The 26,946-nt window shown below is 43.4% G+C and overlaps 1 protein-coding gene across 1 annotated transcript; it reads right to left on the minus strand.

Moving 5' to 3' along the window:
• Positions 1 to 219: 219 nt before the first annotated feature.
• On the minus strand, positions 220 to 26,790 carry Abraxas2 (abraxas 2, BRISC complex subunit). The gene is made up of 9 exons (XM_021168731.2): positions 26,692 to 26,790; positions 20,962 to 21,052; positions 16,689 to 16,725; positions 14,109 to 14,175; positions 10,928 to 11,118; positions 9,025 to 9,144; positions 7,139 to 7,223; positions 4,272 to 4,386; positions 220 to 2,291 (listed from the first exon to the last, which is right to left on the minus strand). Exons 1-9 carry the CDS (start codon positions 26,788 to 26,790, stop codon positions 1,822 to 1,824), a joined length of 1,275 nt encoding a protein of 424 aa, XP_021024390.1. The 3' UTR covers positions 220 to 1,821.
• Positions 26,791 to 26,946: the final 156 nt, after the last annotated feature.

Raw genomic sequence — 26,946 nt, forward strand, 5'->3', positions numbered from 1 at the left:
AAATACAGCTCTAGGGGACCTGATGTCCTCCTCTGGGCTTTAGTACCTGCGCGCGTGTGCACACACACTGACATTCACACTCACACACACACTCACATGAACACACCGACATTCACACTCACACACACACACAAAATATTAGGAAAAAACCCTACCCAATAGGCAACACCTACTGAGGCAATAACTTGCTGGTGCTAAGACAGATACTAAAATAATGTATCATGATTAAATACGTTTTTATTGTCACATTTAACTGCTTTGTCAGATATACACTGTATATTTCAGTATGGCATAAAAATAAGAATATTTTCCTGAATGTCAAAATCTGAACAGAAGAGATGGCGATGGCACTTTAACAGACCGGACTTCATACCGTGCTGAAGCTGCTAGCAGATAGCTGATAAAAGCTGGAACGCACTGCAGATAAAGTGACCCTTGACATTCAAATCAAACGGAAGTGGTGTGAGCCCAGAAAAACCAGGATAGCAGTTACAACGCAGACCCGACGGTCAGCATCTCATCTCTAAGACTGTATGCACTGTCTGAGACTGGGCACTGGAGCTTATGAGTAAATATCACTATCAAACGAAATGACTCCTCTGAAACCTTCACAGTATCCTCATCCTTACATGTTTTAACTAGTCCAAGGAAGGTAGTTCAGCGCCAAGCATCATGGGCTGATTGATTGCCATATGTGGTAGGTCTTGCCACTTCCAATCCAGCAGCCCAACATACTCAAAAATGGTTTTTAGTGGTTTCACACATTCTGGGCAAAACTAGAAAACAAGCAGTAATTAAATAAAAGCGTAAATGCATCCCAATGGTCTCCGCACATTTGCAATCATCCCCTAAATGGCAACTTTAGGGGGAAAAAAAGAAGTATGGTTATTCATACTTGAAGTAGATCTGTAGTCACCAAGATTCCTGGATATTTTCTCAAAAATGTCTTTCCTCCACAACTCTAGCCCAGGATCCGCCACACCTAAGTACATTACATCCTTTCCATAGGAACTTAGTTAAATCCACTGTGTCTGAGGTCTGTTCACTACAGACTCAGACCTGGCTTCTCCCTTCTGCCATCTACTGGTGTGTGGCCTCCCTCCAGGACTGCATGCAGCGCAGCATCGCTGGCGTGCACCAAAAGACAAGGGCCTGACTTCGGGCCCTGATCCAGATGAGTCCTCGCTGGGGATTAGTATTCCTACTTTTAAAAAGGCCACCATTTTAAGTGACAATACATATCAGGCTAGTAGAAAAAAGTTGAAACAAAGCCCTCTCTTCCCATCTTACAAAACCATGCAGATGAGAGAAGGAATGTCTGACTTGTTCCAATTAGGCTTCTTGGAATTAACAAAATTTCTTTTCTGGCAAAGGTGAATTTGGCTCATCGTAGAAAGTTCTTTGAAGGCTGCTGCTAAATTCGTTTCCCTTTGAAAGAGCAAATGTCAAGGCATGACAGTGCAGAGGTAAGTTTCTGACTTAGTATTTATAGACTAATTGTGCTTAGTCTCTGATCTCTGATTTATCTTAAAGAACAGACTACACTGAGGAGTTTCACTCTGCCTAAATTTACTAGTACATCCATGAATCGCACCAGAATTAGGACAATTTGATTATCATAATGATTTTGTTGTGAACCTGTGCACTGTACCCAGAGGTGAGGACCAGCGGACAGAGGATTCTGGGAGTTGTATGCACAGGATGCTCCCCTCAGGAGCCACGGCATCTGAGAAAGCAGGTCTCCCCACAGATTAAGTCCTTAACAACACTCAATAAGCCATTAAGAAAAGTAGTGCCAAGTGGAGAGTGTCATTTGTTTACTTAAATCTGGGAGGTCTGAGTGTTCCTGGGGTCCTCGTCAGGATGTGTCAGGAGCCGTGAATTCTTTGAATGTGAGTATTCGCTATGAGGGGACTCTGCAGGATCAATCAAATTTTCATAATCACTGTCATCTGACTCCTCCCCACTGTCTCCAGCTGCACTCTGGGAAGGAAGAAGATCTGCTCCGCTTCCAGTGAACTTCAGTCCGCCACTGGTGGAAGCATAGCTGGAAGAGCCCACCGCCTGAGGACGGGGCATGAAGACACTCCTTTCCATGCGAGAATGGCTCAGAGTGCTTTCTTGATTGTTTGGGTGGAAATCAGAGTAAGGGGGCGGAGGATCAGAGGGCTCTGTTTCTGCCAGAGTACTTCTCCCTTCAGCTGAAAACCCAGAATAGGACATCCGAGGGCTGAACGCTGGCTCCAGACTTTCGGATGGCATCTGTCTGCTTAACAGGGCCTGCTGCAATCCTGCACAGAAACAGGAAGAATGTCTTAACAAGTTCTATATCTTCATAGCTTTTTAGCTCCACTTGTTAAATGGTCAACTTGAATGATCTGGGAAGGAGCAGCAATGCTGTGAACTCATCACTGCTAATATTTTACAAATGTTTTCTCTACATTAATTTCTTTGCATCTCAAGTATCAGACTAACCAGTTACACAGTGAGGCCCTTGTCTCAAAAAACAAAAACAAGCAAAAAAGAAGCCAGAGTTGAAAGTCCAGGCACTCTGATTAGAAGTACAGCCCCACAATGCACCACAAAGGCTTGAACCTCCAGATCCTGCTCTTCTGCCCACCAGCTGACACTAGAAATCCTTCTGAATACCTTTACAAGTCACATGAACAGGGACTGTTCCTTACAGTATCCTAGCAGATGCCATACTGCTTTCTTTTTAATGTGTTTTTGTGTCTGTGCCTACCATTTGCATAAAAGTGCTCAATGAGGCCAGAAGAGGGCACTGTGTCCTCTGGAACTAGACTTACATATAGTTGTGAGTTTCCCTACATGGGTGCTGGGAAGCAAACTTAGTCCTCTGCAGGAACAGCAAGCTCCATCTCTCCAGCCCCCAAGAATTCGGTTGCTAGAAACAGATGATATTGTCAATACACACAAAAACCTGACCAGATTTCTTAGATCTGTTCTGATTTCTACCTGCTTCAGCTTTTCTCTGTGGTCCTCTTGTTTCAGTTTTAGAAACTAGGGGAATAGCATAAAACCAGCATTTCTCACTAGGAAATGCTTAAAGCCAAGGGAATGAATGCTCTCTCTCCTTCATGTAAACCTAGTGGTTGCTTACTGTAGGATTCTTGATAATATGGCTCAGTGTTAGCTTGCCTAACATGCGTCATCTTCAGCTACAGAGAAAGTTCAAGGCCAGTCTAGGATATACAAGACCCTCCCTTACAGTTATGGGGATTAAGGCAGGTTTTCAAAAATGGTCTCAAGTCATTTAATGGATAATTTGATAAGTAATGAACAGTTTAGTGGGGTAATGTGACCTATAATTCTAGCTACCCTGAGCTAGACATGGTGGCATATGCCTTTAATTCCAGCAGAGGCAGGTGGATCTCTGTGAGTTTGAGGCCACCCTGATCTACAGAGGAGAGTTCCAGGAAAGCCAGGGCTACACAGAGAGCCCATGTCTCTACAAACAAACAGAAATTCTATGTACTTTGGAGGCTGAGGCAGGAGGATCACAAGTTTGAGGCCTGCCAGGACCATACAGCAAGTTGAAAGCCTGCCTGGCAACTAATGAACATTGTCTCAAACATACAAAGCGGGACGAGTGAGATGGCACAGCAGACTGAGGACCTGACTGACAACCTGCGTTCAATCCCTGGAAGAAGAGAACCAACTCCTGCAAACTGACCTCACTGGTGTTCATAATAAATACATACATACATACATACATACATACATACATACAAACAAACAGATAAATGAATGAACAAAAACGAAACAAAAACAAAACAAAAAGTCAAGCTGGGCATGGTAAGCACGTGATTTGAATTCCACTCCCCAACAGGTGAAGTCACGTGGATCTCATAGAAAATGCAATCCTTATCAGGCACAGCAGCATACACCTAGAATCCTAGGACTTAAGAGGCTTTGAGGGTCACATCTCAAGTTAGAGGCCAGCCTGGGCTACAGAGTAAGTTCCAAGCTCAGCAAGGGTACAAAATGAGACAACGTATAAGATAAATATAAAGAGGCGATACAATAGAATAATGCAAGAAGGGCTGGAGTGCAGGTTAGTGGTGGAGCACGTGCTTAGCCTGGGAACCCTGTGCTCAGGCACAATCCCTCCCCCCCCCCCAATGAACCCTGTGCTCAAGCACAGTCCTCCCTCCCCCCAACAGTGAACCCTGTGCTCAGGCACAGTCCCCCCCCACAGTGAACAGAGCCGTCTCTCATACTGAATGGGAGACCGTACTCCAGGCACTTACTTCTTTCTTGTTCCTTTTCATTTTTCTTCTGAGTGATTTGTCTTCTCAATTTGTTCACTTCTGCCTGACAAGATTCAACAACTCGCTCACTCTTTTCTACATCTGCACATACTGCCTGAGGGGGAAAAACACAAGAAAGAAGATTAGCTTCAAATACAGGCAGGAGGTAATCTACAGATTCAGCTTCATTACAATGGGAAATGGGACTGGAGAGATGGCTCAGCACTTAAAGTAAGAGCATTAGCTGCTTTTTTCAGAGAACCCAGGTACAATTTCCAGCAGGCTCACAAGCACCTCTAGCTCCAGTTCCAAGAGATCCACACCTTCTGGCGTCCAAGGTTACCAAACACTGAAGTCATCAAAGTTAAATGCAGAGAGATAAGGTAGAGCAATCTTGAGTGCTCATGAAAGCAGAGCTGTGTTCCCCCACTTCCCTTTATGAGACAAGACTGCCTGTGTAGTCCAGGTTGGCCTCCAACTGGAGATCTGTCCCCAAAGCCTCTTGAGTGCCAGGATTACAGGTGTCTGCTGCCATACCTGATCAGGATTGCTTTTCTTCTGTGTGTTCATATGCAACATTTATGTGGGCATACAGGTACATATGCATGTGGAGGCCAGAAGTCAACCTTGAGTGTCTAGTCTCAAGAATCGCTCACAATTTAAAAATGTTAAAAACCGTCTGTATGTTGGGGTGCGCACACAGATGAGAGAAAAGCATCAAGGTGTCCCCCTCTGTCACTCCCTGCTTTTCTCCTTTGAGAAAGTTTCTCTCCCTAACATGGCATTCATGAGGTTTTGGGCTAGATTGGAAGCTGAAAGCTAGACTGGAAGCTACTGCCTGTCTCTGCCAGCTCAGTGCACAGGACTATGCCCAGTCTGTTATGTGGACACTGGGATCTGAACTCTAGTCCTCATTTTTGAACAGCAAGCATTCTCTAGCCACTGGGCCACTTCTCTAGCTTGATTGTTTTTAAGGGTGTGTACACGAAGCTATATTATATTAATCAATACAACAAAGAATCAGTTTTAGTCATCATTTTTTTAAAAATGATCATTAGGGGCTGGAGAGATGGCCCAGTGGTTGAGAGCAGGACTGTTCTTACAGAAAACCTGAACTTAGTTCCTACCACCCATATTGGGTGACTCATAACTATCTGTAACTTTAGCTCAATGGAATTATCTGGCTTGCGTGGGTACTTGCTTTCATATGCACGTGCGTGCACACACACACACACATTTAATAAATTTTAAAAATTAACAAATGCAGAATGAGAATGTCTGTATATGATGGGGGTATGCCATGACCACATGTCCCAGTCAGAGAATCTTAGTGGATTCAGTTCCCTCCTTCCACCTTTAAGTGGGTTCCAGGGATCAAACTCGAGCTCCAGGGGATCTGATGCCACTGTCTGGCCTTCAGGGGCACGGCATGCATATGGTGCACATCCAGACACAGGCAAAATACATAAAATAAAAAATTAAGAAACAGATCTAAGATAGATTTATTTAACTGAAAATAATTGTAATAAGGGAAATCTGGAAAAGAAAGTAAGTTTCAAAGCTGAGGTTTGAATGTATGTAATTTAGCTACCAATAACCACTATGAGAGCTGGCTTTTTTAATGAGCAAGGTAATGTGTGACACCATTTAGAAGTTGTTTGGCTAGTATAAACAGTCTGAAAGGTCACGGTCATGAATTCAGAGCAAAAAGCTGTTTTCCACTGCACATTCCTCCCATAGCAGAAAATATCAGAAACTTCCAGGAAAGAAGTTTGGCACAAATGAGCGTGAGTAGCGTTCCCTCCACTTGCAAGTGTGTGGTGAGCACAAGCCCTGGAAACTGCTCTCTACTACTTTCCCCGTTTACTAAGGCTTTCCCCGCTATCTTCTTGTAGTCTTTGGTTTTTCAAGACAGGGTTTCTCTGTGGAGCCCTGGCTGTCCTGGAACTCACTTAGTAGTCCAGTCTGGCCTTGAACTCACAGAGATCCAACAACCTCTGCCTCCCAAATGCTGGGATTAAAGGCGTGCGCACCATGCGCTGTGGCTTTCCCACCTTAGATGCTACCTTCACTCCTCCCTCTGTCTGCTGGGGTCTTTCCCACCTTAGATGCTACCTTCACTCCCCCCTCTGTCTGCTGGGGTCTTTCCCACCTTAGATGCTACCTTCACTCCCCCCTCTGTCTGCTGGGGTCTTTCCCACCTTAGACTCTACCTTCACTCCTCCCTCTGTCTGCTGGGGTCTTTCCCACCTTAGATGCTACCTTCACTCCTCCCTCTGTCTGCTGGGGTCTTTCCCAGGCCTAGCAGAGCTCCAGCTTTGCCACTTTTCTTATTCTCAAATATAAGTGCAGTGGAAGGACGGTCAGCCTGTAGCTGGCACATGGAGGTGGTACCATAGACACTTGGTGCATGATGGACTAGGAAGAGACAGATCCACTGCAATCCTCCCACTCCATAGTGGTGGCTGGGAGAAAAATGAACTGATTAGATGGAAGCAGGGCTAGACTGGGTGTCAGCTCATGACACGGTCTCCCTTTAGAATATAACTGACAGAGCAACTGTTCTCAGCACCCGTCTTCAAACTCTCCTTTGAAGGTACACTTCCAGAAACAAGCACGACTGCAAAGGGTCCTGCATGTTCTGAGAAGCAGCATTAGTAAGTGGTGCAGTGCCTCCCCCTCAACACACGAGGAGGCAGGATTATGTGACAGATATCTGACAGCCGTTACCATAGCAAAGTGCATTCTGACTTTTGAACCACTCACTGCTCATTTATCTGTCAGTTAGAAGACACATTTGTTTGTTTGTTTACTTATTTACAGAATTAGGACTTAAGCACTGTGAACCAGCTGGAAATACTGCTTACCTGGACTTTCTCCTGAAGTGCATTATAAACCTGATAAATTGCCCTGATGTCCTTCATGACTCCATCTTTGTCAAAAAAGTCAGTACTAAAAGACAGAAAAAAGATGTGAAAGTTACTAAAACCACCATGAACAGCACTTCAACCACAGTAGTGTGTGCTGTGACTCCTCAAAGGTGACGTCTAGGTACTAAAATGCTTATCCCGATAGAATTACAGAAAGGAAATAAAAAAGAACACTAATTAAAAACAGAATATTTTCCAGTGATTATCCTTTTTTTTTCTTTTTAACTATTTTTATTTTTAGATAGGGTCTTTCTATGTAACCCTGGCTGGTCTGAAACTCATTATGAAGTCCCTGTTGGTGTGGAAATCATGACAATCCACCCACCTCTGCCTCCCAAGTACTGGGATTAAAGGTGTGTGCAACCACATCTGGCTGTTGTACTTTTTAAAACCTAAGGAAAGCAGCTTAAGAGGTGGCTCAAAGGTCGAAAGCACTTGCTGCTCTTGCAGAGGACCTGAGCTCAGTCCCAGCACCCACACTGCCAAGCAGAGCATCCATAACTTTAGCTCCAGAGGAGCCAGGGCTCTCTTCTGCTCTCCTCAGGCACTGCACATAGAATGAATGAATGGACATATATACACCCAGACAAACAGCTACATACATACATACATACATACATACTGTAAAATGTAAAAATAAATCTTTAAAAACATAATATATAAAACTTGAGGAAAGATACAATAAAATTAAATTATCTTTTTAGTAAGTATAAAAAAATTAGTACTTTTAGGGATTCTTTTATTTGTGTGTCTGTGTCTGCCTAAGTGTGTGTAGTGCATGTATGCATGTGTGTATAAATGTACACATGTATGTTTGTTCATGTGTGTATAAAAGTGAGCTTCAATGTGTATGCTTGTGTAGGGGCCAGAGGTCCCTGTCAGGTGTCCTCTTATTTCTCTCCACCTTATTATTTGAGACAGAGTCTCTCATAGAACCTGAGCTTCTCCATTTTGGCTGTTTTGCTGGCTGACTGGCATGTCCCAAGCACCTTCCTATTTGTGTGCTCCTAGTGCAGGAGTCATAAATGTGCTATGCCCAGCCCAGCCTTTTATTTTTAACTAGTTTTATTTGCACACATGTCTGTAAACCACATGTATACCTGGTACCTGCAGAATCCAGAAGTGGGTACTTGGTCTCCTAGGAGACCACTGGAGTTACAGTGGTTGTGAGCCACCATGCAGATGCTGGCAACAGAACCCATGTCCTCTGCAGAGCAACAGTGCTCTCAATCATCGAGCTTCCCTTCTCCAGCCTCCCTCTCAGTTTTCTCACAGGATGCGAATACAAACTCAGGTCTCATGCTTGCACAAGTAGTTAATCTCTACTGAAGTAACTCTACAGCCTCAGTTTTTTTATCTTTATTTATTTTTATCTTTCTGAGACAAGGTTTCACTATGTAGCAGAGGCGAGCATGGAAGTCAGCAGAAATCCACTGCTGCTTCTTCCTCGGTGCTAGGATTATAAGAATGCACCGCCATGCTCTACAGAGCAGACTGGTTTTGCTTGTTGTTGTTGCTGCTTTGTCTTGAGGAAGGGTCTTACTTGGTAAGCTGGCCTTGAACTTATGACCACCTCCAATTTCAGCCTCTCAGGTGCTGGGATTGCAGGTATGAGTCACCACACTCAGCTTTAGGGATCATTTCTACAGTTTATTAAGAACAAATTCTGATATATGGTGGTGATAGTGGTGATGGCCTAGAGAACTTGGTTTTCTTCAATTTCAGTTAAAACAAATGTGACTTTACATTTCTCCTTACACTTTGAAAAATATCAACAAAGACAATGCCATTCCCCAAAGAGCCCAGTTTACCTTTCAACTTACCCGTGCTCTTTAATGACCTTGGCATAACTCTGAGACGTGTTTGGCACTGAAGACACTTTGTACTCTTGCTGGCTAGTATTGCCTAGATTGGGAATAGCAAGTGATATCCTTTGATTATACCTATGAGGAGAATTGAGAAAAACAGCATGTAATAAAACAGCATTTCTCTTTTGTTTGTCTGAGGCAGGGTCTCACTATATAGCTTATTCTGGCTTCACACGTACACTCTGCCTGCTTCAGCCTCCATGTGCTGGGATTATAGACATATGTCACCATACCTGGCTCTCCTGCTATGTTGCCTGGCTAAGTGTTGAACTTTGGGCTCAGTACTTCACTGCTGGGTTTACAGGTGTATATCATCACTCCCAGGCTTTAAAGTCGTCCTTTAAGAATTGGGAATGACAGGGTTTGAGTCCCAACACCCACATGATGGCTCACTATCATCTGTAACTTTAGTTCCAGGGGATCCAGCACCCTCTCCTGGTGGCACTAGCATCAGGCACATGTGTAATATAAAGAAATTCATGAGGGCAAAACACCTACATACATAAAATTTTTTTAAAAAATTAGAAGGATTGGGATTGAAGGCTGTAGGTATAGCTCAGCTGGTAGAGTACTTGCCTAGGGTGCCCAAAGCCCTGTGCTCAATACCCAGTACCACAGGAACCAGACACGGTGGCACACACCTGTAATCTGGGCATTCCTTAGGAAGTAGAGGCAGAAGGATCAGAAGTTCAAGGTCATTCTTAGCTACACAAGCCAGTTCTGAGCTACATGGTTACTACCAGGTCTATGAGGGATCCACAGGGAGACACCATCTCAAGAGAGCAAACAGTCAACCCAGGAGGATCACTACAAGTTCAAGGCTGGCCTGCTCTACATAGCAAATTCCACGTCGTCTGGACTACAGAGCAAGACTCTACCTCAAAAACAAAAAGCAAAAGGGTCAGGGTTTTGGTTTATTTTTGTTTGTTTGTTTGTTTTTTTGGTTTTGGCAGCAGGCTTCTGTGCCTCTGACACTGGTAAGCTAATTCAAAGGGCTGAGGCCATCTCGGACGCAAGGTCAGCAACTTCCTTTCCCTGAAAGCAAGACTCTGCTGCACATTCCTTGAGGGCAGCGGTTCTGGCTCAGAACATTACCTGCAGGTCAGTGATTGACAGATCCCTAAGAGAAACCTAGAGGCTAACTAATGAAATCCTAGGCATAGCTACCAAACTGTAACTATTACACTGATGTTGTCTACTGATCCTATGCTCACAAGGAAAGCTTTCTGCAACTCCCAAACAGAAAACGTGGTCACATAATGTTTTCACAAGGTCACAATGCGAAAGCCTCATCACTAATAATGGTTCTTTTTTTTTTTTTTTTTTTTTTTTTTTTTTTGGTTTTTGAGACAGGGTTTCTCTGTGTAGTCGTGGCTGTCCTGGAACTCACTCTGTAGCCCAGGCTGGCCTCGAACTCAGAAATCCGCCTGCCTCTGCCTCCCAAGTGCTGGGATTAAAGGCGTGCGCCACCACGCCCGGCCCATAATGGTTCATTTTTACAATTTCTGTCTGTGCACTGTGTGTCCTAAAGTTATAATCAGACTCCAAATGAAGCAGAACTATTTTTGCATAATGGGTCACAAGGAAGCAAATTAAGTGTACACCTATAAGAATAACAAACACATCCACGTGATACTTTCTGATCCCCAAACCACTTTAACTCATTTGATTGGCAAGCAAGACCCTGGGAACCCACTTGTTTCTGCCTGCTGAGTGCTGGGGTTACAGATGCAGGCTGCCATGCCCAACTTTTACACAGGTGCTAGGGAGCCAGGCTTTGGTCCTCATCCTTGCTTCACCCTTCCCTCAGGCCTGGTGTCTCTCTTTTTATCTACAGCTGGTGGGAAGCTGTGTTTACCTGCGATTTGGTCTAAAGAGAACATATTCTAAAGCATGAGTAGAATTGTTGGCAGTCGAGATGAAGCTGAAGAGAAGGAAGACCAGGTCTGGCACGCCGAGGATGCGGGTGAGCTGCTTGTGGACGACCTGCTCCCTGTAGGACATCTGCTGCTGGGTGTTTCGCCGGAACCTGTACCATCCGATAACTTTCTGCAACAAAACCAGATGACAGCAAAGTATTAAGAGCTCACTTAACTCCGAATGCATCCAAATGAGCCCCTGTAAACAAATGTTCATGACCACTTTACCTTGGCTAGCCCAGAACTAAGAACAACGTTTCTGACGATGAGTGAATGGATAAACTGGGTAAACTGTGGTGCACCTGTATACTGGACTCATGTACAGTAATAAAGAACAAATCACCAGGGAGGAATCTCAAAATAACTAGGCTTGGTGAAAGATGCCAGCTGTAGGGCGTGGAAAATAGATGCTGAGCAATCTTATTAGTACAAAATTCTAGAAAATGAATTTACAGTGACACATGTAGCATAGCTTTTTACACTGTGTTGTGACCCCATATAGGGCCACATAACTAAAAAATTGGTAACAGTAAAGAGTTTCTAAAGGGCTGGAGAGATGGCTCAGCAGTTAAGAGCACCGACTGCTCTTCAGAAGGTCCTGAGCCCAGCAACCATATGGTGGCTCACAACCATCCATAATGAGATCTGACTTCCTCTTCTGGAATGTCTGAAGACATATAATAAATAAATGAATGAATGAATGAATGAATCTTTAAAAAAAAAAGTTCCTAAAAGTGAAATGATCAAAAATTAACTCAAAAAAAAAAAAAAATCAAGTGTGCAGGGCTGGTAAGGTAGCTCAAGAGGTAAAGGGGCTTGCCACCAAGACTGCTGACGTGAGTGTGATATCTAAAATCTACACTGTAGAAGGAAAAAAAGGACTCACACAGTTACCCTCTGACCTCCATCTCTGTGACATGGCTCAAAATGACTGCCCAATGAGTGTGTGACACTCGGGTAAATGCACGTACAATGAACCTGAGATGCATTGATTTCCACTCACCAACCACTCCCTCCTCATTTCCCCCACACTGCCAGTGCTTCCAACTCTGTGCCAGAGTGACAGGGAAATGATGGCACTTCATTCCACTTTGTGTTCTCCTTTCATGTGTGTCCTGGCTACTCTAGACTTCTTTTTACATCTTGTAACCTGCCTGTTCTCTCCCCCTTTTTTGCCTTTCTTTCTTTCTTCCCTCCTTTTAAAAGAGAACTTGTGTGGAGAGCTAGTGAGATGCGACTGTAGGTAAAGTGCCTTGCTATGCAAACCATGTACCCCAAACCCTGGAACCCATGGTAGTGGCTGGATGAGACGTCCCCCGTAAGTCTCACATATTTGAATACTTAAGTCTCCAGTTGCTGTTTGGGGAGGCTCAGCGGGTATATGGCCTTGCTGAAGGAAATGTGCCACTGGGAGCTTTGAGGTTTCAAAAGCCACATGCCACTCTCATTCTGTTTCCTGTTTGATTTGAGATATGAGCTCTCAGCTGTTTCAGCTTCCATGCCTGCCTGTCATGCTGTCCAGCCATCCCAGACTCTGACCCTCTGGAACTAGAAGACCTTTCTATAATTGGGTTGGTCACAGTGTTTTATTTACAGCAATAGAAACCCTAACTAAGCACTTGTCAGGTGGGTCCCGGGAATGGAACTCAGGTTGCCTACAAAAGTAGATGTGCTCTTAGCCATTGAACCATATCTTGACCCCTTCATTTATTTAAAAAAAAAATTTAAAAGGGATTTATTTCTTTAAAATTGATCTGTATGTATGTGTGTGCATTGTGTATACAGATGCCATTGGAGGCCAGAGAGAACATCGGATACCCTGGAGCTGAAGTTACAGGCAGCTGTGAGTTGCCTAGCGTAGGTACAAGGAACTGACATGGGTCCCGTGAAGAGGAGCAAGCACTCTTAGCTACTGAGCCGTTTCTCCAGTCCCTACAAATTTTAGGGCATGAGGTGGTGGATGTTGCTGTTTTGAGACAGGTGTCAGGTAGCCTAGGCTGGCCTTCAAATCACAGTTTAGCCAATGAGAACCTGTAATTCCCGATTGTGCAGTCTCTCCACTTTTTAGGTTCTGGGATTGCAGGCATATGCCACCTTGCCCAGAATAATTGCCATTTTGCAGGATTATTGTTTTGACTATAAAACTAGCTCACGTTTATGAGGTTTCCCTGAAGCTGCAGAGCTCCAGCAACTGAATGCCACCAGAGGAGGGCAGGCCATGTTGCATTGGGTGTGTGGACACTGGTAGGTTACTCATGTACATCTAGGCAGCACCAACTGAACTCAGTGAGTTAAAAGAACAAAGAGGGCATGAAGATGAAAGAGACAAATGTTAGGGAGAGGTCTAAAAGGAGCAGGTGGAGGTGGAAGTGGATAGGATCAAGAAATACACTACTACATGGGTATGATATTTTAAATGAGTTTAAAGTTTTTTTAAAATTAAAAATCTACAAAATTATTTTTCAAATTATAAACTAAAGAGAATGAGTCATCCAGAGTCATTTCAACTGTGTTAGGGTTTTACTGCTGTGACCAGACACCATAACCAAGGCATGTCTTATAAGAACAATATTTAATTGGGGCTAGCTTACAGGTTCAGAGATTCAGTCTACTATCATCAAGAAAGGAACATGGCAGCATCCAGGCAGGCATGGTGCAGGCAGAGCTGAGAGTTCTACATCTTCATCTGAAGGCTGCTAGTGGAAGACTGGCTTCCAGGCAGCTAGGATGAAGGTCTTAAAGCCCACACCCACACCTACTCCAACAAGGCCATACCTTTTAATAGTGCAGTGGCAGAGCATATACAAACCATCACATGTACTACTAATAGTTTTCTGTATTAAAGTTCAGTCTCCGCCCCCCACCCAAGTTTAAGTAAATGAGATCACATTATAAAGACTCATCCATCCTTCTAATGATAGAGTGTAAACACAATTCCAAGTCCATAATTTACCTTTAAAGCCTGCTCACAGGTGTAGCTCAGTAGCCGAGTACTGGGTTTCATCTCCAGCACCAAGAGAGAGTCCCTAACACAAGCCGGTACCATGGGTTCTAACTGTTCTTCCTTTCCCATGCCAGGATGTGACGTCAAGATTGGAGCAAGTAATACATACAACATACCTTCCTCCGATCTTTCAGAATTCTGTCCAAACTCTCTTCATTCACTTTGCTCGCATAATCATAAAAACTGGTTTTTTAAAGAAGAAAAAAATAATTAAAATGCTATCATACTGTGAATAGACAGAACCACAGGGCCTACAGAGCATCTAACCCTGATAGATGCAAGTGCTTCTACTCCAAGGTTGGTAAACAGAGAATCAGTCTAAGCGCTTTCTTGATGGGGAGCTACATTTTGTATCAAATGCTACTGAGAGATTGCTCCATTCAAAAGACATTCCTTCCATGTGTGGAAAGTAATCAAAGAATTACAAAATGTGTGGTTTCAAATGGCTCCACTACTTTGTTTCTAAGTATCAATTACTTATGAAAAAAAAAAGATAACAGCAACTCATTTCCTGAGAAATGAGGGGAAATGAACATCTGTGGATGTTTAACAGACCCTCAGCTGGATGCTTTTCTAGTACATGTTCCAGCCACAATGCTGAGGTATAAGTTCATCCCAATTCAACAAGGCTTTCTGCTGTTTTTGTAAAAGAGACAGCAAAGCTAGCCAAATGGATGATGGAGGGTCTTGCATATGCTAAGCATGGTCCAAACTGCACAGCTAAGGGGACAGGCAGACTGGACTGGAAGCCAAGTCTGGCTAGCTTCTAACAGCTTTGTCTGCTCACCTCCAGAACAAACCAATGTGAGCAGTCAGATATACTCACAGGAGGGTCCTTCCTTGTCCTTGGTTATAGTCTTAGGAATGCCATTCTCCTCCCACCACACGCCCCACAGGCAGGAACACATTCAAGATACAGGGAAGAAACTGACTCGGAGGTCAAGAGACCCCGCTCCAGCTCAGTCACACCTCTCACTGCAGGTCCAAGGACAGACTACTTACCCTACCTACTCTCCTTTGCTTCTTTGCCAAGCAAGAAACTTGAAGTACAAAGATGATTTCTAAGATTTCCTTCAGTTCTAAGTCTGAGTCAAATCCTTGTTCTGAAAGTTCTGCACCTGCAGTGTCTTGTGGTGTTACTCAGGATGGCGAGACAAAGCATGCCCAGCAAAGCTCTGTCAGGCCCAGAGCAGACGCATCCATAGAGGTGATATGTGGTCCAAAACCTGATGGTCTGTCCAGATGAACCCACGGCTGCTTACCTGGCTTCCCTGCTCCTCTTTTAGCTATGTGGAAATGGAAAGACTTGAGGTCCTTGGCTACTTTGTGGCCTCACAGGAAGCCACCCTGCTTGATGGTAATCCTTAAGAATGAGGGTGTATGTGTGGGGTGAGGATGACAGAAATCCCCAGGAGTGCTAGGTGCTTGCAGAGGGGTCAGGGTGAAGACAAAAAGGGACAAACAGCAGAAGAACCAGGCAAAGTGACTAGAAGGGATGAAGGAAGGACATGGCTATCAGGAACACTAAAGAAAAGATAGGCATGGTGGCACATATCTTTAATACTAGTACTTGGGAGGCAGAGGCAGGGGGATCTCTATTTGTCTGAAATCAACTTGGTCTATAAGTTAGTTTCAAGTCAGCCAGGACTACATAATCCTTTGAGATCCTGTCTCAAAGAACAATGACTGATGTTTATGTAGGCACACTGGAAGGAAAACACTGGCCTGGGTTCTGGGAGGGATAGGGGGTTAGAAGCAGAGGCAGGGGAATTTTCTGAAACACACAGCTCAGTCCTCAGGTGAAAGGGTATGGGTTGAGAAGGAAGACAGAGGACTGGAGATGTAGCTCAGTAGTAAAGGGCTTGCTCAGCAGTGAAGACTGCCATCATCCAGCCATGGGACAGAGAGGCCTGGCAGGAGGTTGGGATTATCTACTCTTCGATCCAGGTGCCCCTCTCCTGCTGCTTTCCTCCTTCAGATTGTTTCTCTGCTGTTAGGTTCTGTCCTTCAGTAGCCATGCTACAGAACCGGTGCATATGAACTCAAACACAGACAGAAACGTTTGTATTCCTTTTTTAACTTTGAGATAAGGTCTTGCTGTATAGGCTTTGAACTCACAAAAATTCACCTGCCTCTATCTCCCAAGTGGTGGAATTAAAGATGTGTACCACCACTGCCTGGCTCCTAGCTCCTTTTATTTTAAAGCTGATCACTGAACATTTTTCATTTTTCTCAAAATTAAATGTACATTTATATGTGATTTCTATAAACAATTTTATCTATATATGGTCTTTGATTAACTTTCTTCTATAAGTAAAGAATTCACAACCAGGAGGTTGAGGGGAAGGCTGATTCTAACCACTGACACTATGATTTACATAGCCACCCTTCCCTCTTTCCACTGGAGCACAGCTCCTCAGATACAGCATTCAATAAATAGGATTCTGGAGCTAAGCATGGTAGCACACTTGAGAAGGAAGATCGCAAGTTCAAGTCTAGCAAGATCTTTTCTCAAGCAACCAAACAATAACAAAAACACATACACACAAAACCCCCAAAATAACAAACAGAAAAAAAAGATAGAAAATAGATGAGTACCCTTAACTAAACTTATAATCAGTTACAGGCCTAAATTTACTGGTTTCAAACAACTTTTTCAATAAGGACCCAAAATTACAAAACCAAATGTGTCTTACCTAAAGAGTTTTGAACAGGGCTGATGGTTATGGATTTCTGTAATCAGACAAAGGAAATCAACTCAGTTAGTTATATAAGGCATAGGCAACTATAAAATAGCTCAGGGTTTTAAAAACTTTTTGTATTTATCTTATGTATATGAGTGCTTTGTTTTCATGCACACCAAAAGAAGGAATCAGATTCCATTAAATGGTGATAAGTTACCATGTGGTTGCTGGGAATTGAACTCAGGACCTCTGGAAGAGGGGTCAGTACTCTTAATCGCTGAGTCATCTCTTCAACCCCTATCTCAGGATTTTTTTAAACCAAAATTTAGGATAACCAAGCCCATGTTGTTCTCGTAAACAGGTACCGTGTGTACACTAGGACGGCAGTGCCACCGCTTCCCACTACACCCAGAGACAGTCTCAGAACAAAGCCGAGTGGGAAGTGAGAGGCCTGCGGGTGTCCTGTGTCCCTGTGTGGTGAGTGCACATCTGACAGCTATTGTACGGCTCACTCAATCTTACCTATTTAAACAAAGCATCAAGGAAAAAGTAGCCACTGACTGGAAGCCTTTAATCAACCTGGATAAAAGCTGTGGGGACAGCTTGGGAAGAGAGGGCCTCAACTTTCCTACCATTAATAACCATCTAATGATGCCTGACAACTTGGGCCAGGTGTTTGGAACGCTGGCTGTCCAGTGACTCTTTCTAGGCTGGTTGATATTAAAGGAGACAGTCATTTATAAGACGGATCCTAACAGCTTCTGAAAAGATGCTGGGTTAGGCAGCATGAACAATGGCTTCAAGCTCACCGGGGGCCATGGACTGATGTTTCAGAAGAGCATGAGACTAACTGACTTTCAGTTCTAGTTACCAGATTCTCCCAGAGAGAGAGTGACTCATCACCTACTGTTTCAAAAGAGACAGCTTTGGGATTTTAGGCAATAATTTCACCTCAATTAATATAAAACCAGAGCCTTCAAGGACAGCTATTCTCACTCGGTAACACTGCAAACCACATGCCCGGATGCAGGACTGACACTGACGAAGAGTTTATTTGCCTCACTATGGCACCAACTCATGACACAAAGAGAAAATGTCATCTACAAAAGTCCCTTCTTTTGATGCTTAAAATAATGCAGTGCACAGCCCTGAGTTACTTCAGGCATTGGTAGTCACTGAGATGTGGAGCACGGGTAGCAAAAATATTACTTAGGATTCAGAAAAAAGAAAAGTTATCTTTTACTTAAAGGTAACACTATTTTGTTTACTGAAAGCCCTAGAGCAAGTTTTGAAGTCTGAACAAGTTGTCCTCAAGATAAACTGTCCAGCAGTTTCCTTCTTAATTTACAAACCAGATTAGAGACACACTACAGACATGACCTGGGCAAGCAGCTCACAGGGAATGTCTGTCTAGTATATGTGGAGGGCCTGGATTTGACATCCATACTTGAATATATACTGGAAATGCAATTTTTGCCATCACTTAAGTACATCTGTCAATTTAGATTTTTAAAAACCATCTATTTGTGTGCTTGCAACCACCATAGCATCTATGTGGAGGTCAGGGAACAATTTAGTCTTCCCTTCCACTATGTGGGTCCGGGAGTCAGTCTCAGGACATTATGGTAGGAAGTGCCTTTGTTTACTGAGTTAGTTCACTGGCCTTGCATCCATCAATTTAGCCTTTATTTACTAGATGAATTTTAAAATCCTAGGTGCCAATGATAAACTACTACACACACAGATGACTTAAGAAGTAAAATTCCACTACTTAGAATTTAACATGTATTCGGGTCCCTGCGTGCACCTACACATGCCACAGCATAGGTGTGGAGGTCAAAGAGCAACCTTTAGGAGCTGGCTCTCTCCTCCTACCATGGGAACGTCGAGACTCAAACTCAGGCTGTTGTCTTACTGCAAGCCCTCATACTCAGTGAGCCATCCTGCTAACCCATTTTTTTTTTTTTAATTTTAAAGAGTTAAGCAAAATGAAACCCTAAACTTCCCTATGAAAGGCCCTGCACATAAAACATGTCTTTGCATGGCAGGGAAGGGTTGTGTGAACGCTTTTATAGTCTTTACTCTGGCACAGGTCAGCCGTTCGCTCTCACTTCTGACGCCACTTCAATCTCTACCCTTGCCCCCATTCTCTGTACTAGAAAGCCATTAGAATAGACTTTAAATTGATGATCTGGTGCCAGTGTGACAACTCAGACCCCACTCAGCTTCACTTTAACTTCTGTGTTTCGGGGTTGGAGAGACGGCTCAGCAGTCCTCCTGCCAGAGGCCCCAGGTTCAAGAACCCAAGAGTAGGTGCTCAGATCCCAGGACCCACGTCAGACAGCTCACAACTGCCTATAACGGAGCTGATCCAGGCATCTATATTCACATGTACACACTCACACAGATGAGAGAGAGTGTGTGTTCTTTAACACGCTTGCTACATCAATAAAGCACCTCTCTCTCCAGTCCGCTTATGAAGACTGCCACTTGATGATATGTTTACTACGCTGTTTCTGAAAAGACTAGGCTGTTTATCAAAAGGAAACTGGTTAAAAGGGAGAGGATACATTCATACCCCAGTTCCTCTTTCTCAGCAGTCTTCCCCAGAGTAACTGCTGAGTGTAGCCCTCCTCGCACTCCTGTGGAGGTCTAGCATTATCTTAGGAGCATGTGGAGCTGTTTTTGCTGATCCTTCTTGGAAAGACTAAGACAACACCTTCATTTATTATAGCCCAAGCTGAAATAAGCAACGGCGAGAGACTCGTCCATAGGCTTCTGCTTTACTGTGGTTTTGAGGACGCTATCAAGTAGTCACATATCGATTCGGTAAAAATCAAGCCAGCCGAGTAAGAAACAGCTTTAGAAAAGACCCACACGGGCTGGAGAGATGGCTTAGTGGTTAAGACTGCTCTTTTGAAGGTCCTGAGTTCAAATCCCACATGGTAGCTCACAAGATCTGACACCCTCTTCTGGTAAGGCTGAAGACAGCTACAGTGTACTTAAATATAATAATAAATAAATCTTTAGGTTGGAGCCGGGTAATGGTGGCACATGCCTTTAACCCCAACCCCTAGGAAGCAGAGGCAGGTGGATTTCTGAGTTCGAAGCCAGCCTGGTCTACAGACTGAGTTCCGGGACAATCTTTAGGTTGGAGTAAAACCTTCATTTCCCAGCAACCACATGATGGCTTGCAACCATCAGTACAGCTATAGTGTCATATACATAAAATAAATAAATCTTTTAAAAAAAAGAAAAAGACTCACAATTATAGCTGTCTGCTCTAAGTGACATAACATCTTATATAACTTGTTTTTATTAAGAAAATATTTACTTTAGGGGCTGGAGGGCTTACTCAGCAGCTAAGAGCACTGGCTGCTTGTCCAGAGGACCTAGGTTCAATTCCCAGCACCCACATGGTGGCTCACACCCATTTATAACTCTAGTTCTAGGAGATAGAGATGGTTCATACCCATTTATAACTCTAGTTCTAGGAGATAGAGATGGTTCATACCCATTTATAACTCTAGTTCTAGGAGATAGAGATGGTTCATACCCATTTATAACTCTAGTTCTAGGAGATAGAGATGGTTCACACCCATTTATAACTCTAGTTCTAGGAGATAGAGATGGTTCATACCCATTTATAACTCTAGTTCTAGGAGATAGAGATGGTTCATACCCATTTATAACTCTAGTTCTAGGAGATAGAGCAACCTCTTCGCACACATGTAGTTCCCAGACATACATTAGGCAAGCCACCCATAAACATAAAAACTAAAAATAAATAAGTAAAAACAAAATTTAAAAGATTTACTTTAGGCCTGGCATGGTGGCACGTGCCTTTAATCCCAGCACTCAGGAGATGGACGAGGCGATCTCTTTTGAGGATAGCCTGATCTACAAAGTAAGCTCCAGGACAGCCATTCATGGCTACACAAAGAAACCCTATCTAACTGAACTCTACTCTCAGTTAGGAACCAGAGAATAAAACAAACAAGTACACACTTTTAAAAGCGTATTTCTGGAACTGGAGAGATGGCTCAGCAGTTAAGGTTGCTTTTTTAGAGGACCTGGGTTTGATCCCTAAGACCCACACAGTGGCTCACAACTGTGTGTAACTCCAATTCCAAGGTATCTGAAAACCTTTTCTAGCTTCTAGGTCACCAGACTTCCCAGAGCACCAGGCACACACATGGCACACAGACATACATGCAAGTAAAATGCTCATACACATAAAATTAAACTTATATATGAAAAAAATTTCTAAAGACAACAAGCTTACCAATTACTTGCAGAAACTCTGTGTTGCTGATTTGTGAGTCACTGATGCTAAAAGTTTCCTCTTGTCTTACCTCTCCCAGCAAAAATCCTTCCTAAAAGAATAGAAGAAAATAGCTGATTAAACTTAAAGGTAATTTTTATTAAAACTAAAAGGAAATTAGGATATACTATTTTATATCAATTTTAACAATAATCCAAATAAGTTTGGCATGTAAAGTGCTGTTTTATAAACCAGTGACTGGACCACAGCAAGCTGGTCTAATCTATTAGTAGGATCACATGTAAGAAAATATTCCAAAATGACATATCATTGTAAATCAACAAGTCTTCCTGTTTTAAATGAGTTCATTACTTAAATCCTAGACAGTCCCACAGCATGCTTAAACAATCACAAGAAGCAGAAATATGCCATGGTTACTTATATAATGTCACATATAACTTCATGTTGCTTTATGAAGTTATGACTTCATATAACTTCCTTTATTGCTTTAAAACCACCACTAATAGCGAACAATACAGACAATGGCAGGATAAGCTGGAATGGGAAATCAAGATTTCAGCCAACATACTAGCTCCCATCTAATAAACGCCAAGTTTATTTACACTTGTGGAGAACACCTATTAACACAGTCAATATAGAATTCTTTGCAAATTACCAGTTGGAGCTCTTGCAGCCATGCTCAGTACAAGCATGGCTGGTGAGGATATATCCTATAAGCAAAAATAACCCTCCTGCAGAGAGGACAAACTAACCCACTGTCTCGTAATCTCTCTCCTGAATGACCCAAGACTTACTCCTTCCCTTTGCTCAAACGGTACCTTAACTGAGAGGCTTTGCCCAACCAACATATAGGAAATAACATCTGCTAGGCACTTCGTCCCCTATATCTTGCCTCCATTTGTCTTCTCATCATCTGCCATGCCATAGACTTACAGGATCATCAGTGCCTACTCTGGCTAAAATAAGCTCAGGGCAGGCGCCTGTGCTTGTTTACTGCTAGGACTGCGGCACTTATGGCACACCCAACACTTACTGTACATCAGATACTAACTGCATAAATTCTGCAGCAACAAGGCCCTGCTCTACAAAACACTCCATTCTCTGCTCATTCATCAAACCAGCCACACACACACTCCCAGTTTAAAAACATTTCCAGTTGCTAGTCTACATCTGTGAGTGGAGAGGGCAAGAAAGATACTTTGTGGCCTCAATTTTTGTATTTGACTTTGAGGGAATGTTTGCTGTGCAGAGAATTTGCTGGGAGATGGGCTGCCCTGGGTTCCAACCACAGCACTGCCAGCATCTCCACAAGAGATTAAGTATTCCAAACTTCCCAATTACCCAACTCAGCAGTCTTTAAATCTGACTAATATACAGATTTCCTTTGCAAAAACAAGTCTTGGGCTGGGGATCCATGTGGGTCAGTGGTTCAATTCCCAGCACTGCAGGGAAAAAAGACAAGAATTCCCTCAGACTCAAAACAGATGACTATGACTACTAGAAATACCGACTAAGTGGTTCTGGTGGTCCAGGATAGTAGTGTAGTGACATTTTTGAGAATTCTGGAATCATGGTTTCTTTAAAAAACACAGAAATACTATAAGAATGTGTTTTCATTTTAACCCCAGGTGTGGGGATTGGGGCTGCTTCGGACTGTCAGTAACAGATAACTATGATTTGCCTCATGCTCTAGCAGAGGCATGGTTTTGCCAGCTGCAGATAGTTTCTGCAACTGTGTGATGTTGGAAATTCTGGGAACTTTTCAGCAGGTACATAAATGCTACAGCCCCTGAGAGGTGTGGTGGGTGGTTGTTGGTTGCCTGGTCTATATAGGGAGTTCCAGGATAGCCAGGACCACATAGAGAGACCCTGTCTCAAAAAAAAAAAAAAAAAAAAAAAAAAAAAAAAAAAAAACCCTCATATGACATCAAAACATGCTAAAGTTACCTAAGAATGTTTGTTTATCCCTGGACTGGATTATCTGAGTAACTATTACGTCAGTGGCTCTCCATCTGTGGGTCACGAGCCCTTTAGGAGGTTGAATGACACTTTCACAGGGGTCACACATCAGATACCTTGCACATCAGTTATTTACAACTTATAACAATAGCAAGATAGTTATGAAGGAGCAACAAAAATAACTGTATGGTTGGGGGCGTCACAGCGTGAGGAACTGTATTAAAGGGTCTCAGCATTAGGAAGGCTGAGAGCACTGAGTACTGTATTACATTATAACAGGAAGAGGCAAACCACAGGTCCAACTTTGTTAGTACACAGCCTGCAAGGTAAGAATGGTTTCTACATGTTCACATGGTTGCAAAAATTAAACAGATGTTTCATGAACTGTTAAAAATCAGTGGGCACTCAAATTTCAGTGCTATACATAAGTTCTTATTAGAATAAGCACCTCATTTGTTCATGGTCTACCCTTGTTCTCTCTTTACAATAGCAGAATTGAGGAAGGAGGTGTTAAAGAGACATATGACTCCAAAACTTTTTTTTTTTTGGTTTTTCGAGACAGGGTTTCTCTGTATAGCCCCGGCTGTCCTGGAACTTACTTTGTAGACCAGGCTGGCCTCAAACTCAGAAATTCACCTGCCTCTGCCTCCTGAGTGCCGGGATTTAAGGCGTGCGCCACTTCATCCGGCTCCAAAACTTTTTAAAAAGAGAGAAGGTACTATCTTTTATTATCTGGTCCTTTTCAGAAAACGTCTCTTTCCTTCAAGAGTTAAAAGAACACTAACAAAAACTTTCTTTTGAGTTGTTATCCAGGGCTGTCCCAAGCCAGAATGATCTCATTGCTACTGTCCTTGGTTGCCTCCAAGAGGTAGGAGTCCCTATTGCTGAAGACACACCATGCACTTCAGAAAACTGACCCCAGAGCCCCAAGCTGGAACTGATCTAAATCCACCCACCAACCCCAAGGACTAGCTTTTATAGTACCAAAAGGCATCGTTCAAGCTTCCAAAGGAAGGAGGCAACTGACAGTTCTACCCAGCTGTAACACTTGTGAACCACAGCAATGACCAGCATATCACACTAACTCCGAGGCTGCAGTAGTGGCACACACACCTTGGGAATAACCATCGGCACTCTAGTTGGACTTAAGATCTGCTCAATAAGAAGAAAGCCACGGCTGATACCAGATACCTAACCAACTCCTTTGTGCTAGTGAAGTCAGGGACCTTGGAGAAGCTACAAGCATCACTTTACTAACCCAGCATGATCCCTAACAACAATCTAAACATCTGTCTTTATACTCACAGATACGTGTACTCCCCACTCCTCAGCAAGGAAACATCTCCTTCCAACAAATGGAAATATTACAGAAAACCACAACCAAATGCAGAGTTGTGGAGCACAGTTCCAATGAATACATTTACAAAACTCTCCCATAACAAAGGCTCAGGGGACATAGTAGAAGAGAGGGCAGAAGGACTGTAAAAGCCATAGGACCATGATGTTTGTTGTGAGATTGTCAGAAGCTATGCTCATAAAGTCTCATAAACACGACTGCCTAAATATGAGCTGAACAAGGACGGCACCCATAGACAGGCCAAAGTGGTCAGGCAAAAGCCCACCCTACTAAAAGAACTACAGGCGTCTAAGGAGTGTCAAGAGTGGGAGAGAGCCTTCCCCAGGGAAGAGCACACCAATTGTTATCCAAAACAAACGCGCAGTCCTGAAACCTCACAGCTGAGGAACATTTTCCAGACTAAGCAGGTTATATTTAGGAGTATATATGCATACGTATAAGCATATAGTAATGATTAATAAAAAAAAAAAGAGACCACGTATTTGAAAGAAAGCAAGAAGGAGTATAAGTGTGTGGGGGGAAAGGGAGTCTGGAGGGAGAAAAAGGAAGAAATGATGTAATTATAATCTCAAAAATGATTTCAAAATGTTTGCTAACTTTAACTCCACAGAATAAGTTTGGCTTTAGATTAATTTTCCTAGATTAAACAAACACATCTTTAAAAAAGTAAATTCTTGGTTCTTCAACTTTAAAACTGACATTCTTTTTTTTTTTTTGGTTTTTTTTGAGACAGGGTTTCTCTGTGTAGCCCTGGCTGTCCTGGAACTCACTCTGTAGACCAGGCTGGCCTCGAACTCATAAATCCACCTGCCTCTGCCTCCCAAGTGCTGGGATTAAAGGCGTGTGCCACCACGCCCGGCCTGACATTACTTTTAAGTATTCCACATCCATAACTGTGGTAAGGTTAATACAAAAATGTATAATCATATAAAACACAATTCAAACTATTGGCCTTGTATAAAATTTCTTTCCTCATGCCAAGTAGAAGATAAATATAAGGAAATTGCTATTAAATAACTAGAAAGCTAGAGCTGGGTTTAATGGCATACCCTTGGAATCCCCACACTTAGGAGGTTGGGGGTAAGAGGATCAGGAGTTCAGGGCCAGCCTTGACACTATCTCAAAACAACAAAGAATAAATAACAAATGAACAAATGGAAGTATGGCAGATTCTAGAAATACTGTCCAAGTTTCTTATCTCTATAATAATCCTGTCTTATACATAAACTATGATATTCCTAGGTACTCTATAAAACAGAATCAATAAGCACCCTGAACTCATAGCTGCAGTCCATGGACACTAGCAACATTACAACCACTTACATTATTAAGAGCAACTACAATACCAAAGGCTAGTAGGTCAGAGCTGTCTTTAGGAAAAAAAACAAAGCAATGCTGAATATATTCCTATCAGTAATCTCTGCCATCAACACTGCAGAGATGAAAAGAACGGTAAATTCATTCCACTCAGTATACTCATGGAATCGCCTTTTCAGAATCAGTCTTTATTAATGGAGTCGAAGATCAGTGACATCAAACCAAATCCAATTTCCCTTCTAACTACTGTTGTTTGTAATGACAACCACAAAAAGCCCAATTTGTTATTTAATGAATTTAAATCGTTCACCAATAACAACAACACACACACAAATCGCTAATTGGTGGGCAAATTATGTCCTGTAAAAGCACCTATTTCACAAAGAATTTCCAGAGGTCACCGGCATTGAAAGGCAATTCGTAAAATAAAGACACCGAAGAAAGACTTTGCTCCTATGGACTCCACGGCCTGTACATTTCTGATCGCTCATAAGTGGGCCTGTCACTTCCCTATTAAAACAAGTTCCGGGGATTAGAACACTCGCTGACAACTAAACAGGCAACTTTGAGGAAGTACAAACAAGACTCTGCACCTAACGTGTCTATTCACATTCTCCATTTTCCACTGGGGTGAAAAAAAAATATCCAAACAGCCACATCTGATAAGTATGAACGGTGACAGATACGACGACCCGTGTGGCCGGGGGTCAGGACTTGGATCCTCTCCTAGATTACAACCCAGACCTTTGAACTCCATCCCGACCCACCCAAGGCACTCAAGTCTGGAAGCGCGATTCTCAGCGAGGGATAGGCACCCAGTTTTGGCTAGGCGACTCCTGACACTGGCGGGGCCGGGCGCTTTAGGTCCTTTGGACTGAGAAGTGCTGTGCCAGGACCCGCCCGAGGCCGAGAGCGCCAGAGAAGGGCCCGCGGGGTGCAGGAGCTGGAAGGGGGCGGGAGCCGCCTGGGTCACCAGCTCATCGGTTTGTCCCGGGGATTGAAGGCCGAGCCTCCAGTGGTCGTCGCTTGGCCGCAGGCGCTGGCCTGAGGAGGAAGCCGAAGGCCCCAGCGGCCACGGCAGGGGGCCCGGCACCTACGTGGTCGGCGTTGCTGTTGGCGCTGTGGAAACATACAGCGCTGAAGGTGTAGCCCGAAATGGAAGCCGCCATGATGGAAATCTCCACCTCCCCCATCATGCCCCGCGGAGGGTGCACAGCCTTCCGGGCGCCCCGCCGCTGAGCATCCTGGGAAATGAAGTCCTCCAAGCTACTCGAAGCTAGGACAGGGAATTAAAGGATTCCAGATCAAAGAGAACCAGCACCTTCAGTTTTGTGTGTCCCTCAGACACCGGC

Source organism: Mus caroli, unplaced genomic scaffold (assembly GCF_978045245.1).
Source record: "Mus caroli unplaced genomic scaffold, Mus_caroli_1 scaffold_8, whole genome shotgun sequence".
Classification (NCBI taxonomy): Eukaryota; Metazoa; Chordata; class Mammalia; order Rodentia; family Muridae; genus Mus; species Mus caroli.

Coding starts and splice junctions, on each gene's coding strand:
- Abraxas2 (XM_021168731.2), bottom strand. CDS start 26,790: ATGATGGGGGAGGTGGAGATTTCCATCATGGCGGCTTCCATTTCGGGC. Junction 21,053..26,691: donor CCAACAGCAACGCCGACCAC/GTAGGTGCCGGG, acceptor CTATTCTTTTAG/GAAGGATTTTTGCTGGGAGA. Junction 16,726..20,961: donor AGAGTTTCTGCAAGTAATTG/GTAAGCTTGTTG, acceptor GTCTGATTACAG/AAATCCATAACCATCAGCCC.